Source organism: Boleophthalmus pectinirostris, unplaced genomic scaffold (genome assembly GCF_026225935.1).
Source record: "Boleophthalmus pectinirostris isolate CB_2022bp ecotype Guang Dong unplaced genomic scaffold, ASM2622593v1 HiC_scaffold_8, whole genome shotgun sequence".
In the NCBI taxonomy this organism is placed as follows: Eukaryota; Metazoa; Chordata; class Actinopteri; order Gobiiformes; family Gobiidae; genus Boleophthalmus; species Boleophthalmus pectinirostris.
Window position 1 is genome coordinate 19,071,513 of NW_026571515.1, and position 18,909 is coordinate 19,090,421.

The following is an 18,909-nucleotide window of genomic DNA, read 5'->3' on the forward strand; positions in this document are numbered from 1 at the left end:
ATATTTTCTGGGTCAATATTAATCGTTTTGTTATTTTTCTGTTCTACGATAAGACTTTAGCAATCAAAGGGTGAATTAACAACTTTTGTGACTCATTACAGATGCAAACTAAGTACTGAAGTGTTTCATTCTGATATTTATTTATTGCAGCACATGCTTTGTAATGTACATTTAGAATAGTTTACTCGTGGAGGGTCCGTCACCTGCTTGTTTCTACGGATATGCCATTGCTCTGCCTGGAATGTTCCACAGTATGACAATCTCCACTTGTAGAAACCATGTTCGCTCGACGGTAAGTGGGTACTTTTTTTCATTTAACCAATTGCTGCTATTTGGTCGTGATGTATGTAATGCACCGCTAACGGGGATAACTGGTATATTAAGCTTTTCCCAAATCCCATAGGAAGAAGGGCAATAACGTCTTTCCCCTTTATAAAATTTACCAAACATTGTCTTTGTTCCAGCTTTAAATCCTTGATCTTGGGGAATCGTTACCAACACAGAATGTATGGCTCTTTACTGATTGGCTGATGCCCGAACTCGTACTTCTGGGGTTTTTGCGAACCATCTAGTGTATTCCGATTCCTGACTTAGTTGCTTGAGAGAAATGAAATTGAGCGGAGACACTAGGTGGCGCCAGCCTGGTCAGCATTTTCATATTTTAAGTACAAAAAGTCTTAGTCCACTGACAGATATTTTTACTTGTCAAATGAAACTGATTCAAATCATGATAAAACTTTCTTAATTCAAGTCACCTGAACTTGACTAGATTTTTTTTTTTTTTTTTTTTTTGCAGTGAATTGGTCTGGTTTGGTCTCCATGAAGATAGAAAGGTTTAATGCCATACTGTGAAACCTTCCAGACAAAGCAATAACATCTCTATGGAGAAAAGCATTTGATGGACCCTTCATCAGAAAAGTTACACAATGCAACTTTAAATCTGCACTTGGGTTATTTTGTCAGTGGTATGAATTAGTTTCATTATTATTATTATTATTATTATTATTATTATTATTATTATTATTATTATTATTTATTATTATTATTTATCATCTATATTTTCTTCAGTAATATAACTTTATTAACAATTATATTATATCAACATTTGTTATGGTGACAGGCCTAGCATTAAGGACTCCAAAGATTGATTCATTGCTCGTATAAACATTGACAAGGTCAGAGGTCCAGCTAAAAACCTTAAGTCAATTACCCACACAGTACGACACAAATATATTGAGTGAGTAGCCTGGCATATTAAACTGTCAGGCTTTCATCCAAACTGCAGCTGTCGAATAAAAAATAAGAACGAAAATGTATAAAACCAGTCTGACAGGAAGCAAGCCGTAAACACAGAGGCTGCTTCACTGACACAATTGGAGACAACTTAAAAGCACCACGCAATATTCGCCAAAAACAAGTCAATGCTAAACACTCCCGACAGTGACACGTGGAGCTCGCTTATTCTGAGCCGCTAGCTGTCTCCAACGCACCAAGCTAACCCCGACCCCAGGCGGAAAAATATTAGCATTTTACGCGACGGCAGCGAGAAGAGAAGCGTTTTCATTACCCTGATCTGAGCAGCAAAGATATGTTCATGGGAGTCTAGTGTTTATGATAACAAACAATAATTTAAGTAAAGAAATTGAAAAGCTTGGTGATGGGGAGAGATGTTGTAGCATCCGACTCGCAGGCTCGGTAATTACGTCTCGTCTTTGGTATGAAAGAATTGTAAACAGCAATAAGGACAGAGAGGGAAATGTAAATACTTTTATAAAATCATTAATAGTTCTATCCATCTTAAGATCTTTGGAATCTTAAAATAATTATGGCTACACAACATTTTTTGACTGGGTAAGAGTTTAGTTCATGATGTTTGGCCAATGATAAGAAAGATTTTTGTTTTCATATATAATCCAAAATGTTCACATAAACAAACACCAGTTGAGTTTAACCAATTAATAACTTACATTTATTTGAGGTATTCTGTTGGTTTACTTTGAGATTTTAAAAGCAAGTTTAAGCAAAATCATGGAACTTTCTGGAGGTGTAATGTCACCAGCATGATTCATGGAAATAGAAAGTTAAACCCACACTTCAGAACATAGATAGATGAGTTTTATGAAAGTGTGAAATATTTCCATTAAGACAAGCCGGTGGAGGGCTTTAGGCCAAATAAGAGTCAGGTTTGTGGTGATACAAGCCCACTCACACTATGATGTATGCTTTTCAGAGCAATAAAATAATCCAAAATGAAAAATAAATAAATACATAAAATTTGGAGGGAAATAACCAATTTTTTTGGCCAAAAATTTAATTTCTTTGCTCTTCTTTAGACCATTGCATTAGATATTATTTGCAGAATTGCCTTATAATATTAGTGTGTAGCCTAAACATGACAGTAAGCTGAATTTAAGGTGTACTGTGTAACATTTCTAGAGGAGGGTTTGCAGCTTGACGTCGCCATATTGCTTTGTTTAGAATGTATTGTTATTGCTTTGTTTAGAATGTTCCACTGTATAGATTAATCTTACCAATAGGGAGACAGGCAGGTTAGAGCACTACGCTACATTATAAATCAGATCTGTGGAGAGTCGCCCCTATTTACAAAAGGAATTTACTGTATTTTTTGGACTATAAGGCACAATATCAATAATGTCGAATTCCCTCGTCTATTTTCATACATAAGGTGCACCGGTTTATAAAACGGATTAAGTGAAACAAAACAGCTAGGTAAGTCGAAATTTATTTTATTGGGCGATTTCGGCATCAAGCATGCCCAAATCTCTCTCGTCAGTATCTGAGTCAGTCTCGGCACTGTTACTTAGCTGTTCAGTGATGATTCTGGCCTTCGTGAAAGCTCGGACAACACTTGAGACTGACACCTTAGCCCAAGCATCCATGATCCACAGTTCTTGGTGAATGTGTATTACTCTGTGAAGCTCAGGCAACTGTAATACTCCGACAACCCACCAAGCAGTGCGGCTTCGTAGCTTACCGAAGTCGTACTAAAACATTTTGACAGATTTTTGAGCGCCATGTACCACATAAAATCAGTTCGAGGTCAGTAAGCACAACCAGAATTAATACATAAGGCGCACTGTCGATTTTTGAGAAAATTTAAGGGTTTTAAGTGTGCCTTATAGTCCAAAAAATCATTGTATTTTTAAGCAACAGAAACACCTGTACTGAATAAATGCTAGATGGAAATGCTTAAAGTCATACCATGGAACATTCCAGGCAAAACAATAACATCTCCACGGAGACAAGCAGCGAGCACACCCTCCACCAGTAAAGTCCCAAAGTGCACCTTTAACCACCCAGCAGTTGCCCTGGTTTAACAACGTATTTAACCGTCTGAACTCAGTATCTCAACTTGCCCTTTTAGCGATAACCTTCACACCGACAAACTCCCGTCTACATAAAAAGGTCTGCTTAGTCTCTTCCTCACGATGCACCTTCCTCAAATGGTGATCTATGGATGACTTGAATACACAGTAATGCAGATGTAATAGGACCCAACGATGCAATAAGACGTTGATGACTAATCCATTCGGCAGCATTGTCAGAAGCAATACCCATTAGAGAGGCATGCAGATTGACACTAAACTGCTCCAAACTCTATGTACTTCGATGTACCATAGATAAAACGACTCCTACGTACAGCTTCAATCACTTTCAATTCACATTAAGCGCTGACGGTAAACAGGAGCGGAGACAGTTAGCATTAGGTTGCCAAGCGATAGAGGAAAGAGTTGGCTCCCTGTGTATTGCGACGCCTCAAAATGATATTGCAAAATTCCCATTGAAATTATGTCTACGGCAAATAATCCTGAACAGAATCCATTAGCCGGGAATACCTTCACAGCAGTCTTTTAATAAAGTTGTAGGGAGTTAGCTGATTTGAAACTATACTACTCCTAATTATTTCTTTGTACTATTAAAAGTGAATTATGTAACTTTTCTAATGGAGGTTCTGCCACTTGCTTGTCTCCATGGAGATGTATTTCCAGTATGGCATATTGCATTTTTCCTTTATAGGTGTTTTTACTGTCTTGAAAAACATGCATTCTACAAGTGACAGGGGTGCCACCCCGCAGATCTGACCTGTAACTTGACCTTGCTGAGTTAGCTCCATGGATATATATAAGATTAATGTTATTTTGTGGAATTTTTTTGGCAAAGCAATAATATCTCAGGGAAACAAGCAAGTGGGGGACCCTCAATCTGCACCAGAAAAGTTGCATATTCTGTTTTAAAGCAAATAGTCCCAGCGTAAACAGATACTGAAAGATATTCCATGAACGATAAGTAAAACATATCCAGCAGAAACAAAGAAACGCCCATCCTACCTTCCTGATCCGTCCGCTCCTGGTGCCAGTGAAGGCCACAGTGTGCCCGCGGTAGTCATACGCAGCTATAGAGGTCATGCCATCCTCTTTGTCCACATACAGAGGAATGCCCTCGATGGCGGAGGTGCCCCCTAGAGGCTGGTTGAAGTCCTGGCCGCAGAAGTTGTCATCTATCTGCAACGGCTGTGGAAAGAGAAGAACAAATGATTAGGCTAAGTTGAACAGAGCAACAATATCACATTTTTATATAGCGTTTTTCCACCTTCAAGACGCTCAAAGCTCTTTACAACAACATTCACACACACATTCATACTCCAGTGTACACAGACACTGGAGGTGAGGTGGGTTAAGTGTCTTGCTCAAGGACACAACAACAACATTCATCTGTGGGAGCTAGAATCACACCAGCCAACCTGTGGGTCAGTGAATCTGGCCGCTCAACCAATGATGTTTATGTCGAAACCCCAGCCCTCAGATCAGTGGACAAACGCTCTTACCAACTGAGCTTCTGTTGCCAATACCAATGACGGAGACGCAATGAAATATTTCTGTTTTATCTTGAAACAGACAAATAAAAATCTATTCAATTCTAAAATGACCCAGACCAATTCCTTGTAAACTAGCTGGCTTGTTTACATATTTCTTCAACTCTCTTAAGACTATAACCTGAGCCTATTACATTTCAATTCATGATAGTAACTTTCATTTTTGTATAGGTGGTGGCGGTGAAGCGGAGACGATGGAGAGGCTGAGGTGGTTGAGGGGTCTTCTGCTGCAATGCCTATGCCTGCATGCCTAGGACGGAGGAGAGTTGCTAGTGGCACATAACTAACAAAAAATGGGTAACTATATCAATTGCTTGAGAGGAAATTGGCTTAGAGGTACAGTAGTTGTGTAAGTGGGGCATACATCTTATAATCCTATGTATATTAAAAATTCTATATTATGCAAAATTTTTGACAGCTTTTAGCCATGTTAGAATGTTGTTACCTCCAAAAAACATACCTGGAGTTGTGTTTTGCTTTGTTTGCACATGTTTGAATAACCCTTAGTCTGTCTGTCTACATCTCCAAAGCTTAAAATGCCCTGCTCCACCCTCCACGAAGCAACCATTCTCAAGTTACCAGCTACCTTGAACCTTTTGTTTTGTAGAACTGTGGTCAATTCTAGGTCTGAAATTATCCAAATGACTGTAGTGAAAGTGAATATATAAAACTTGTGTGTTAAAGATGAATGAAACAAAACTCTAGGTATGTTTTTAATGAGGAAACAACATTATAAGAGATCAGAAAATAGCGTAATATGAGCCTTTTAAATGTTCTAATCTTGTCTAATGATGCAGTGACTTTAAAATAGCATGATATTATTGAAAAAACAGAGCGTGATAATTATTTCAACCAATGGTGCAATATGACACTACAAAACAAGATGCAAATTGCACTTAACCTGTACTCTTACTCACAACTACGATGTCAACACGCAATTAGCTGGCCCCCGTGTACTTTGAACAATTGTTTGCCAACGTCCTAAATATTGATTCCTTGATAGAGCGCTGTGGCAAAGTGGTTTCTAATAAGTCTTAAATCAAAAATGGCGGGGATGAGTAGAGGCGATGTGAACGAAGGGCCATATTAGCATAGCGTAATAAAAGTGTCCGATGGCGTGTTGATGTGTCTCGCTTGATTTGTCACGGTGTATGAGAGCGTGACAAGCGTGTCATCAAACGGGGACAGGCTTCGGGAGGGGGTAGGGGGTGCATGGGGCAGAGGTATCGACACAAGGATCTCCTGTAGTGTGGATACAAGCTCTGCATTTGAACACTGATCGACATAGTTATGCAAAGTTTGCTATAATATCGGGGATTCTGGAGTTTTTTGGGCGTTGGTGGAAGCTGGTTTGCTCATTTCTTAGCGATGGTGACTACCGATTGGTGAAGAAACAATGGGCTTCATTCATGAATCTTTTCTTAAAAATTGTTCGTAACTTCCACTTTACGAAAGACCCAGATTCACAAAACATTCTTAAGCAGCCAAATTCCTTCTTTTGTGACAGTTTGCGCTGAATTCACCAACACCCAGCTACACCTGCACGCTCATTTTCAATTAATTTACGTAGAGAATTAAGATGGTTCAAGATTTAGTTAGAAATGCTCTCTGAACTTCCAAATATGGCCAATATGGGTTTGATATTATGACATGTGAAAAGGCGAGGGAGCGAGTGATGAGGAAGATGGGTGGAGCATCTACAGACTGCGGCTTCAAAGGTGATTTCAAATGCCCAAACTCACATGAACACGCTCACTGAGAGAATATTTAAGTAGAAAGTTATTGAAATAAGTGGGTGCTTTCGTCGTATTTATCACACTTTCTGCAATCGCAGCCCTGCGGTAAAGAGCGAGGTAGGTGATTCGAGTAAGGGTCGCTTTGGTCATGGGGGGGGGGATCTCATAAAAATATGTTTATAGGAAATAATTTAAGAAAATATATAACTTACAATCATGGAGGAATTAGAATTTTTTACAGCATTATCAGAGTAACAATATTCTAAAAGTGTTGAATTTTTGTTCTTACGAGTGTTCCTGACTGTTCATCGGATTTGTTCTTCCAAAAGAACATTTTCAGTTAAGAAGAAGTTTTGAGAATGCCAAAAATATTCATAAGAAGGCCTTAAGAAAAAATTTGTCCGTAATTATGTTTCATGAATGAGGCCCAATATGATCTATGTTGCTAAGGTTTTCAAGCTAATATGCATAAGGTTACATGGACCTACATGACAGATTATGTGAAGAAAGGTATAAGGTATAAGTATTATTACCTTATACAACCTGACTGTGCGATGTATTTAGGTTAAATCTGTAATTTCAGGTGTACGTTCTCTGCATCTGTTAGTATTGACAGATGGATATCTTATGGTGCATAGTTTGTTAAGAATTTGTTAACCATTTCAGTCACTTTAAACAGCTTTTTACTGTCCTAAAAATGTTTAAAACTAATTTCTCAACTGTTTGCAGGGCACCAAAGTTATTCCTGACTTTCCCAATCTATTTCTAGCGTCCTAATTATTCACCACAATGATACAGTGAAGCTAACAGCAACTAGCATGCGACCGGCAGCACTACTTTCTGGTTCATGGAGATAAAAATGCTTTATATATTTATGCAAACAGCAGAGAGTGTCTAATTCTAACCCTAAGAGCTGCTTTTATAATATATCTGTGTACTGGAACCAAACTAATTTTACTTTATTACATGAAAAAATGGGTACGTCCACTTTAACTACCAGATTTAGGATTTTTTTTTTTAAAGGAATAGTAAAAGAGGCTGCATTTCAAGGTAGTCAAAGCTCTCTTCACTTACAAGTGCATCCCAAATAATTCTGAGACCTACATTTTCTGACAGTCCACAGAGTATGCAACAGTAACACAGTGAAAATGATTTAACTCTGCCCTTCAAAGACGGACTGTGCAAATACATATGACCCACTTCTGGCTGTGAAATATAAGGCACAGACCGAGCATCACTCTATGTATTTTAAACAGGGAATATAAGTGAAACAGGAAAAGCCTGGAAATACATGAAGTCATTATGCAGAACAAATTAAACTGAATTTCAAACGGAAGCAGCCTAACTTTAAAGCAAAATAAATTAGAATATATTTAAAGTTGATTCACTGTATTTGTAGCAGAGGGGCGGTGGTTTTGTGTAAAAAATGGCAGTAGTGCTTCTAAGGGTTCAAGAAAAGCGATTTTGAAAGAGTATTCTAGTTGTGGTTTGGCTATGGCTTTTTTTTTTTCCTTCTTCTTCTTTTTTCTCAAATTCTGTTTATTTAAAGGGACCATATTTCGCCATTTCATCCCTGAAAAACTACCACCATGACAAGGTGGAGCAGAGCATTTTGAGCTTTGGAGATGTAGACAATAATAAAGAATAACTCAAATATGTATGAATGAAACAAAACACATTTCCGGGTATGTTTTTGATAAGGAATGAGATGAAGTAACATTATAACATGACTGAAAGCTCACACAAGGGCTATAGGGCTTTAGATTTTAGACCATTTTTCTTGTCTTATGCCTTCTTTTTATTTACACTGTATCGTTTTTGAAAATATTTTTTTGTTTTCTACTAACTTATTAAAACAAAAACACAAAAATAAATGATCCGTCACAGAGCAGCAGTGGTTTTAATTGTGGGTACAGCAAAGTGTCTGGGATTATGGAGCTCAACAGTCCGCTCTGGCTCCCGGAAGTAACTTTCCATTCATTTTTTTCAGAAGATTTTTCAAAAGATTCAAACATGAAGAATTATAACACATCACAGAGATTAACCAGCTACAAGGTAAACAATATTCATATCACAATTGTTTAGTCCAGAAAGCACATTTAAAACAAATGATTCTGCAAAGTGTTTTAATAATTTAGCAGTTTATAATGATAAAGAAACAGATTATAAATACAATCCTGTTTAATTGCCACACAGCTGATTAGCCCTGAGCAAACTTTTAATAAATACTTTTTTTGTTTTTCTTTGAGTCTATGAGAAAAATGATTGGACAATTTACTTCCAGAACTGGTAAAGGCTTGTCTAAAGTTCTAGTTTCTTGCTAAATTGTTTGATTTTTCATTACTTAATCCTTCTTTGGCCTTGAATGTGATTACGTATTTTTAGTTTCTTTTTTATTATTTTATTTACCAACCTCTGTGACGATAGGCCTATTAAACTTTATACTTGGGTAGCCATAAAATTGAGAGGTAGTTGGAGTGTAAAACCATTGTGTTCCACAGTACACATATGGTCCCTTACCACACAAGACCTGCGTTTGCACCTGTCAACGCACCTGTCCAATGAGAACACACACACAACACACACAAACTTACGCAACGCACAAAGCAGCATTCACAGCCTCCCACAACACACGACTGAACGTGGCAGCTTTCCCTTGTTCATTAGAGACGTATGGTTTCCGTGGAGACTAATCAATCACCGGCCCCTCCCTCCGCAGAGAGCTGTCAGCGTCGGCCATGTTTGTGTCACGTCAGAGAGAGAGGAGACGCCGCAGGCTCATGGGCAGTGTGCAGAGGAGAGACGGGGAGGGAGGGGTTAACTGCAGTCAACTACTCACTTTATTTATCAAGAGAGAAAACGCCAGGCTCTGAATATCTGATCCTGCTCACTGTGAATTTACGAAGAACTAAAGCTACACTGATAACAAATTTGAACTGAAATCATATTGATATAATTTTGTAATTTTTAGAATACAAATAAACAACAGATTCATGTCTCTAATGGATATACTGACATTAAAATTGTTATTGTTCAATTAAAATGTATAAATTCTAAGATGAGCAAGGAGATGGCATATATGAAGCTCTCGTCCAAATAATATATATTAAAAAAAAGATATGGAACAAACAGATAAGCTGCTGGGACACTGCTAATTACACTTTTGGTTCTAGTTTCGTATTTAGCATTTTAAAATCTCATTTGGTTTTACTTTAAATTCTGTACCAGTTCATCCCTTTCAATTACATGCGGAGTTTATCTGCCCTAGACTGTTGGAATGCAGTTGTATGACAGCAGAAAGATGTCAGGTGCCAGTCAATCTTTTATTTTCTGCTGCTTCTCATCTCAAGGACAGGCCTCCATGGACAGAATAACAATCCAAGTAATTGTATAAATACTTTAATACTTTGTAGAAAACCAGTGTCCATCACAACACAAAACCAACTAAACAAGTCATGTGCTATTCTTCTAGGCTCATGACTGAAATCGCTCAGTGCACAGTGTGATAAAGTGGACCTTTACCCCATTAAACTCACATTAATTTAATGTCACACATTTGTTAATTTTGGCAAAACACAACCATCTTTGTTTAGTTATAGGGCACCTTTAAGTTAAATACCACACATACAAAAGACACTTTAAATGTTTGTTATGTCCACATATCACTACTTACCTGCAGCTCCACATAGTCCAAACACAAAAGGGGCGTGGCCTCTGGTGGTCATTTTAGAAGCCTCTGGGGGAGGTCGTGGGTCATGGCGCTGGACCATGTGGAGGGGAGGACTGTTTTACTTCTTTTTAGTTTCAATGTTTTTATGTACTTGGTTTAAATATTTCAGTGTTTATAGTTTATTCTAAACACTGTGTAAAAGGAGTTAGGCCCTCATCTTTTAAGCAGTTAATTTTAGACAATGCTTTAGCAGTGTCCAACTGGAAGGACTTCACCCAACCATTACATTCCCATTTACGGGTTTAACTTTAGTTAAAACCTTGTCTTCACCTGTAAATGGTAATGTAATGGTTGGGTGAAGTCCTTCCAGTTGGGGAGTATAAAAGCAGCCTGTTTCATCAGTGTAGTTTGGTACACAATTAGTTTTATTCATTTCTGTTGTTTCTGTTGCTTTTGATTAAACTGAGCACAGTTAATATTTGTAAATTTGTTTTCTTTTACCATGCTTACCACGGTGAACTCTAGTTTGTTAAATGGGAAATTACTTGAGAACACATTGGCCAGCGTCCGCACACATGGATACAATAAACTTCCTTTGACCTCAGATTTAGACATAATGAATTTCATAATCACACAAAATGGCTCATTACATTCAAAAACACTCCATTACAAAGATGCTACTGTCACAAGCTGTTTGACTACTGAGTTTCCTGTTATAGGAAACATTTTGAGGACTTTTTACCATTAAAAAGATATTTTGTTTTAATTTTAAATTCTTAATTATATGGACCAAAGTTTTTATTATTCAGAATAAGTGCACCTTAACAGCAGAGCATGGCTATCTTGGACTGATATTATTCAATTATCAAGAGTTACACTATACTGATTAAAAAAAAAAAAACTCACACAAACATAAAGCAGTCCAATCTTTTATCTTCAATATTTAAGCATTAAGTACTGTAAATAAAAAAAGGTCAAATTAGGACATGAGACAGGCCTGTATCTGTATGTCTTCTCTGTGCGTTTGTTTCCTCTGATAAAAAGAGCAGATTCCTCCTCACTTCCTGTCCCTCTCTTCTTCTCTGTCCCCTCATGTCTCATCACGCTCTGGGTTCACAGGGACAGACCGGTGGGAACTCTTGCTCTCCTCCGAGGGTCACTCTGTTTCACATGCCGCCTGCTCCCTAAGCCCTTCTGTCCTTCCCTACTCCCTCACTTCCTTCCCTTCTGGACATGAGGAGAATCGTGATGGTCACTTGTTCCTTGTGTAATGGAGCAAGAAAACAGGGATGATGGCTCTGACGGTGAGCAGAGAAAATTTGAACACAGATTTTGATTAAAGTAAACAACAGAAGAGCTTTTAGCCGTAAGTCAAGCGCTGAATGCATCTGTGTTCATTTTAACAAGAAGTTTTAATTTTTTTAAAGGTGCACTATGTAACATTTTGGTTAGGGGTCCATCACCTGCTTGTTTCTATGGATATGTCATTGCTCTGCCTGGAATATTCCACAGTATGACATTAAACAGACCTACCTTGCATGTATTCAATTACAGGTGATTTTAGAGCTCATTCTGACTATGAGCGGGGTCGCCTCTCCACAGGTCTGACGTGTAACTTGGCCTGGTTTGGTCTCCATGATAATAGAAAGGTTTAATACCAGACTGTGAAACATTTTCGACAAAGCAATAACATCTCCATGAAGAAAAGCATTTGACGGTCCTTCTTGCAGAAAAGTTACAAAATGCAACTTTTATTTTGTCAAATAATTATTTTTTTGTCGTGTTAATTCAGCTGGCTAAATCCATAATTGTTTTAGTGAACCAGAAAATATATTTGTTATTTTAAATACGATTAAGTGTATGTCAGTGATTTATGGAGCGTGTACAGACATGTTCCTTGGACTCGGAGTTTGTTTATGGTCTGTTTGGGGCTCTGGGATTGAACAGTGGAACGTGGATCTAGTCTCCACTCGCTCATTTCATTCAGTTATGTTTAGATTTCATTCTGCTATCAAAATGTCAGTACTTTTAGTCGACAGAATGTACATTTAGCTATAGTTTCCATGGAGATGAATCAATCTCTGCCTCTCCATTTACAGAGAGCTGTCAGCGTCAGCCATGTTTGTGTCATGTCAGAGAGAGTTTCAAATAAAAAGTGAGCATGAGGCGCACTTCCAGGTTTGTCGACTCTGGCTCCAATTCACTTTACATTGAAAAAATTACCGGCTATTCCGACATATCTTCATTACGACGTGCCTCTATTTAGATATGCCAGTTTTCCGACACTTTTTAGTCTCGCTATTCCGACACATCATATTGGTTATTTATTTAGGCTGTATGGTGTTCTCCGCAGATCACCTACATGACAAAATGAATGAAGCACAAAGGGCCCATGCAGCCTCCATTTTAGATTAGATATTTTCCCAAGGGCTGCCCTATATTACTTTGTTTGTTCGTTTCCCACAGTCATAAGTTAGGACATTTTTCAACTGTCTGATATCCTATGTGGCCGACGTATTCTCTGATGTCAGAAAAGCGTAATGTTTGAAAAATAGGAAAGTGCCGCTACTCCGACAATAAAAAAATAAAAAAAAAGTCGAAGTAGTGGGACACTTGAAAAAATATGTTTGGGCAGCTACTCAGACAATTAGACATCAATGTCAGAATAGCAGCATGTAACCTGAGAAAAAATATCACCCCTCTCTCTTTAACTGCTGCAGTGAGTCTTGTCATTTTGGTCTTAAATTTTACGTATTAATCAGTGCTACACGATTCTAGTGTTTTTATTTAGCAATTTTGTCCGTAAACATATAAATAAATATAAATACGTTCTGATTCCTAACATATACCTGGCTCCAAATTCGCTAGAACTGCTAGTAGGGGTGTGCAAAAATATTGAAATATCGATATACGGTATCGTTTAATGTGATGTTTCAGTATCGGTGTATCGCCAAGAGTATTTTTTGGTATATTTTATACAATTATTTTCTTACAACGCTGTAGTTTTGTTGCTTTTTTGGAGGAACACATTTGACATTTTCACTGTTTTGATGATTAAACTTAATGTGTTTCATCTTAACTGCACATAAAGTGGTTTAACAAAGACTTTTAGTATTAAAGCCATGATTTAGTCATTATTTTTACTGAACCGTATTGAATCGAAAGTTCACTGTATCAAGATACGTATCATATCATGGCCTATGTATCGAAGTAGCAATTTCTTCATAATACCCAGCCCTAACACTTGTCTCATGAGCTTCATTTGACTGGAGCCAAACTCTATGGGTGACGCCACGCTTCCTCAGTCCGGTTCTTTATGCAGTCTGTGGTTCCAGCCCACCATTGTACAATCTATTTTTACCACCACCGTTTCTTCTACATTTATCCGATTTCATCATCCTCTCCAACAGTCCTTCCCCTCTCCACCCTAACGCTTCATACTTCCAGGCTTCCGTCAGTAATTGTTCACGACTGTATCATTCATCCCTGCCTTATTTACGCCCTGCTCATGTAAACTAATCTGCATTCCCATTGTGTCTCTCCACTCTCCGATAGCGGTCCTCCCAGCGATGCTACGGTGACGCTGATGGTTTGTTATGTTTAGGGCGACTTGCATCATTACCAGAGAGTCAACAGCTCCGATTCAGGCAGAGCAGAGAGGAGACAAATGTGGCCCCACACAGACCTGACATCTGCCGGCTCTTCTGACGCCAGTCCCAGGCCGAGCAGAGACAGAGGTGGGGTACACAGAGATTCATAGACATGGACGAGGTTAGGATTCGCTCCCGTCGACCTCACAGCTTCTTTAGAGTTTACCTGCTCCTCAGCCTTCATCACCTTGCTCCAAATACTCATCCAATCAGCGCCCAGTCTGAACAATTTAAACCCCCACTGCGGGTGCACGGCCGCGACGGTTTGCGCCCCTCTCCACCTCCGTCCCAGCAGCGCCTCATCATCTGTTAAATCTCTCTAAAAGGTGCACTGTGTAACTTTCCACCACCTGCTTGTCTCTGTGATCACATTATTGCCTTGTCTGGAATAGCCCAAACTATGTCATAAAATGTATTCACCTTGCATTCATGAATTTAAAGTTGCTTTTATTGCTCAGAAATACTTTGAAATACATGCATTCTTACTGTATGTGTGGTCACCTCTCCACAGATGTGGCCTGTAACTCATCTTGGTGGGATAACATGATTGCTTTTATGGAAATTACCAAGTTTCACACCATATTGTGGCACATTCCAGGCAAAGCAATAACATCAACATTTATCTCCACAAGTAGTGAGCAGACTGTCCACCAGAAAAAGTTACACAGTGCACCTTTAAATCTATGTATAACACAAGTGACTAAAAATAAAATAACACATTCTTTTTTTTTTTTTTTTTTTTATTTGAGAGATGCAGGACTAGAGAGAGATGAGATTAAGAGACAAAGGAATACATTCATACATAGTCCATACAGGTTAGGGGTGTGCAAAAATATCAAAATATCGATATATCATATCATGTAATGTGACAATACATTATTGATATCGTGGGCTGCTGTATCGATATATCGCCAAGAGTATTTTTTTGCCATATTTTACTAAATAATTTTTGTTACAGCACTACAGTTTTGTTGCTTGTTTAGAGGAAGGAAACGCTTTTATGCAACACATTTGACATTTTCACTGTTTTGATGATTAAAATGTTTGTGTTGCATATGAACTTTGCACAAGAAGTGGTTTAAGAAAGACTTTTAGTACCACAACCGTGATTTAGCTTTTATTGTTACTTAACCGTATCGAATTGATTTGAAATATATCATATCTAATCGTATTGAAATAAAAGCTCACTGTATGAAATGTATTGTATCGGCAACTTCTTGATCTTATCTTTATAGATAATACTCCCAACAACTGCACAAACACTCACCCTTATGTAATGAATAATACTCCCTACAAGGGTACAACAACTCACCCTGATGTAACAGATAAAACTCCCTACAACTGCACAAAAAGTCACCCTTATGTAATGGATAATACTCCCTACAACTGTACAACAACTCACCTGAATGTAACATATAACCCTGTCAATCATCACATAATTGCTGCACTGTTTTCCTATGACCTCTTGTATAAAGCTGAGATTTTATATTTTCGTACATATTTTTCTATTTTACTTGTACATTTACATTTATATAATTATGCCTTATTTGACACCTGTCTCTTGCTACTTATTTAGAATTTATTATTACCATTTATATATTTTACTCGGTTATCATATTTGTTATACTTTGTTATTATATAATATTGTGATGTGTGTGTCCTGTGTCCAAATAATTTCCCTTGTGGATCAGTAAAGTTTGTCGAAGTCTAAGTCTTATTTAGGGAAAGTCATGAGGATTTGAAAAGACATTTTGAGCGTCTTTTATCACATGCCATTTCACAGCACTCTAGACTACAAACTGGAAACACAAGCCAGCTCCTCTCTCCTCACTGTGCCAACTTCAATGTACTTTTCAGAGTCTTATCGGTATCCGTCCCACTTAAAGCCCCCCATCGTGAACCACATGTCCAAAGCCTCTGATACACCTACTTTCTCCACTTCACATCGCCAGAGTACTACTACTACAACTGTATTTAGTGTAAATCAGTGCAGTAATCCTTTAAAGTGGCCCTATACAGAAGGTGACCCGTTGTAGTCTTTTACACCGTTTGAATTGTCCCTTTTGGCTTGCCGTACCCCTGACTGAGCGCTTATTATTAGCCGTTATAACTCACCGTCAGACGATGTACACGGCGCTATCCCACACACGGCGCGTTCTATTTCCAGGGGGTTAAGCAAGGACAGCGTGGCGTCCTTGTAGCAGACCTGAGCTTTACATAGAACGGCCCCCCAGCAGCTCGCACGAGATCCCACCCTCGCCCCGGACTCGCCCCGGACTCGCCGACACGAACGAGGAGGCCTGCCAGAGCCACGCTGGGTGAGCGATGAGGAGAGGGCGGGGGACAGACGGACGGAGAGAGAGGGAGGAAGAAAAAAACAGAGAGAGAGGAAGAGAGAGATAAAGAGGAAGAAGAAAAGAGAGGGGGGAGAGAGAGGAAGAGCAAGAGAGAGAAAGGGAGAGGGAAAGAGAAAGAGAGAGAGGAGGAGGACACAGAGAACGGGATGGGAGGGGGAGGGAGGGAGAGAGAGGAAAAGAGATAGAGAGATGAAGAAGAAAAGAGAGAAAGGAAAAGAGAGAAAAAAGCAAGAGAGAGAGGGAGAGAGACGGAGCAAAAAAGAGAGAAAGAGAGAGGGAGGGAGAGAGAAAGAGGGAGGGAGAAAGAGAGAGAGAGAGAGAGAAGGAGGAGGAAACAAAGAATGGGATGGGAGGGGGAGGGAGGGAGAGGGAGAGAAAGAGAAAGAAAGAAATATAGAGATGAAGAAGCAAAGAGAGAAAGGGAGAGAGAGAAAAAGCAAGAGAGAGAGGGAGAGAGACGGAGCAAAAAAGAGAGAAAGAGAGAGGGAGGGAGAGAGAAAGGGGGAGGGAGAAAAAGAGAGAGAGAAGGAGGAGGAAACAAAGAATGGGATGGGAGGGGAGGGAGGGAGAGGGAGAGAAAGAGAAAGAAAGAAATATAGAGATGAAGAAGAAAAGAGAGAAAGGGAGAGAGAGAAAAAGCAAGAGAGAGAGGGAGAGAGACGGAGCAAAAAGAGAGAAAGAGAGAGGGAGGGAGGGAGAGAGAAAGGGGGAGGGAGAAAAAGAGAGAGAGAAGAAGGAGGAGAAACAAAGAATGGGATGGGAGGGGGAGGGAGGGAGAGGGAGAGAAAGAAAGAAATATAGAGATGAAGAAGAAAAGAGAGAAAGGGAGAGAGAGAAAAAGCAAGAGAGAGAGGGAGAGAGACGGAGCAAAAAAGAGAGAAAGAGAGAGGTAGGGAGAGAGAAAGAGGGAGGGAGAAAAAGAGAGAGAGAAAGAGAGAGAAGGAGGAGGAAACAAAGAATGGGATGGGAGGGAGGGAGAGGGAGAGAAAGAGAGAGAAAGAAATATAGAGATGAAGAAGAAAAGAGAGAAAGGGAGAGACAGAAAAAGCAAGGGAGAGAGAGAAAGAGAGAGGGCAGGAGAGAGAGAAAGGGGGAGGGAGAAAGGGAGAGAGAGAGAGAGAGGAAAGAGAGAGCAGGAATGGGATGGGAGGGGAGAGAGAGAGAGGGAGAAAGAGCAAGAGAGAGCGGGAGAGAGACAGAAAGAAAGAGAGAGAAAGGGAAAGAGAGGGAGAGAGCAAGAGAGAGAGAGAGAGAGGAAGACTAGATGGGAGGGGGAGGTAGGGAGAGGGAGAGAAAAAGAGTGACAAAGACAGAAAAAGATAGAGGAGAGCACGGGGAACAGGGACGGGAGGGGGAGAGAGCGAGAGAAAGAGAGAGAGTGAGAAAGAAAAAAAAGACAGAGGAGGGCACAGAGAATGGCAATGGGAGGGAGAGAGAGAAAGCGAGAGGGGATGGGCAAAGTTCAACACGGCGCTTGTCAACACTAATGAGTGTGGACCGCTACATAGGAAGTTTGGGTTAGCCCACTGTGAGGGCTGGGCATGAAAAAGACCAGTGGCGGTGCAGCGGTTTGCAACTGATCCAAGTTGATATGGGAGAAAAGTTTTGAATACAACAAATCATGAAAAGATAATTCTGGAACAATTGCGGGAAAAGTTTGTTTGTCTAGTTCCAAACAAAAGAGAGAAAAGAGATAGAGTTACAAACAAACCTTTACCACTACTACTTAGAAATGTTACACTAGACCGAAATGTGATGAAATGATGTTCAAGTTTTCCCATAAGAAAGTGTTGAGTTAACTCCGCCCATCTTAGAGAAATGACAGAGAAACAACGACACCTCTGATTGGACCACATTTGCCAGGCAGTTGTTTCCTTTCTTTTAATCACAGGAAGCATGTCACAGCTATAATTTCACAATCTCTTTAGCAGCCAGTTATGAATAGTTCAGTTCAGAGTAGCTAAATCTCCAGTTAGTTCCTTGTGTTGTTTCCACATGGTTCTCACACGACAATGTCTTCACTGGGAAAAAAGTGGCTTTTCCTGGTAGTGGCTCACTTGGAATTTCATAATCTCCTTAGCACCCAATCATAAATAGTTCCATTCAAAGTACAAACCCAAATCCTCCAGCTAGGTACTCCTGACCATGATTTTACCTCAAGGTCTGAAAAAGGGTCTGTCACGTTTAGAGCAGAAAAGACCAGAAAAAATCTGAATACACTAGACGGTTTGCAAGAACTCCAGAAGTTGTAGACCGCGCACCGGCCAATCGGCAAAGAGCTGTGAAGCCATGACGTCAAACTCAAGCGCCTGTCTTCTGTGGTACAGCACAACAGTAAACAAAGCAGTCGAGATGGATGTAGACGAAGCCAGACATTCTGTGTTGGCAACAATTTCCGATATCGAGGATTTAAAGCTGTAACAAAGAGAATGTTTGGTGAATTTTATCAAGGGGAAAGACATTATTCCCCTTCTTCCTACGGGATTTGGTGCATTACATACGTCACGACCAAATAGCAGTGGTTGGTTAAATAAAAAAAGTACCCGCCTACCATTGAACAAACGAATCCTAATGCTGCGAGGTCAGATGGTTTCCTCAAAGT

General features: G+C 39.4%; 1 protein-coding gene across 1 annotated transcript in view; it reads right to left on the reverse strand.

Annotated features, from left to right (window-relative positions):
- The window catches only part of plxna1a (plexin A1a), a 519,677-nt gene that overhangs the window by 376,168 nt on the left and 124,600 nt on the right, over window positions 1-18,909 (reverse strand). Inside the window, exon 3 of the mRNA XM_055165879.1 lies at window positions 4,350-4,532. Coding sequence (XP_055021854.1) covers window positions 4,350-4,532 — 183 coding nt within the window. The remainder of the gene's footprint in view (window positions 1-4,349; window positions 4,533-18,909) is intronic.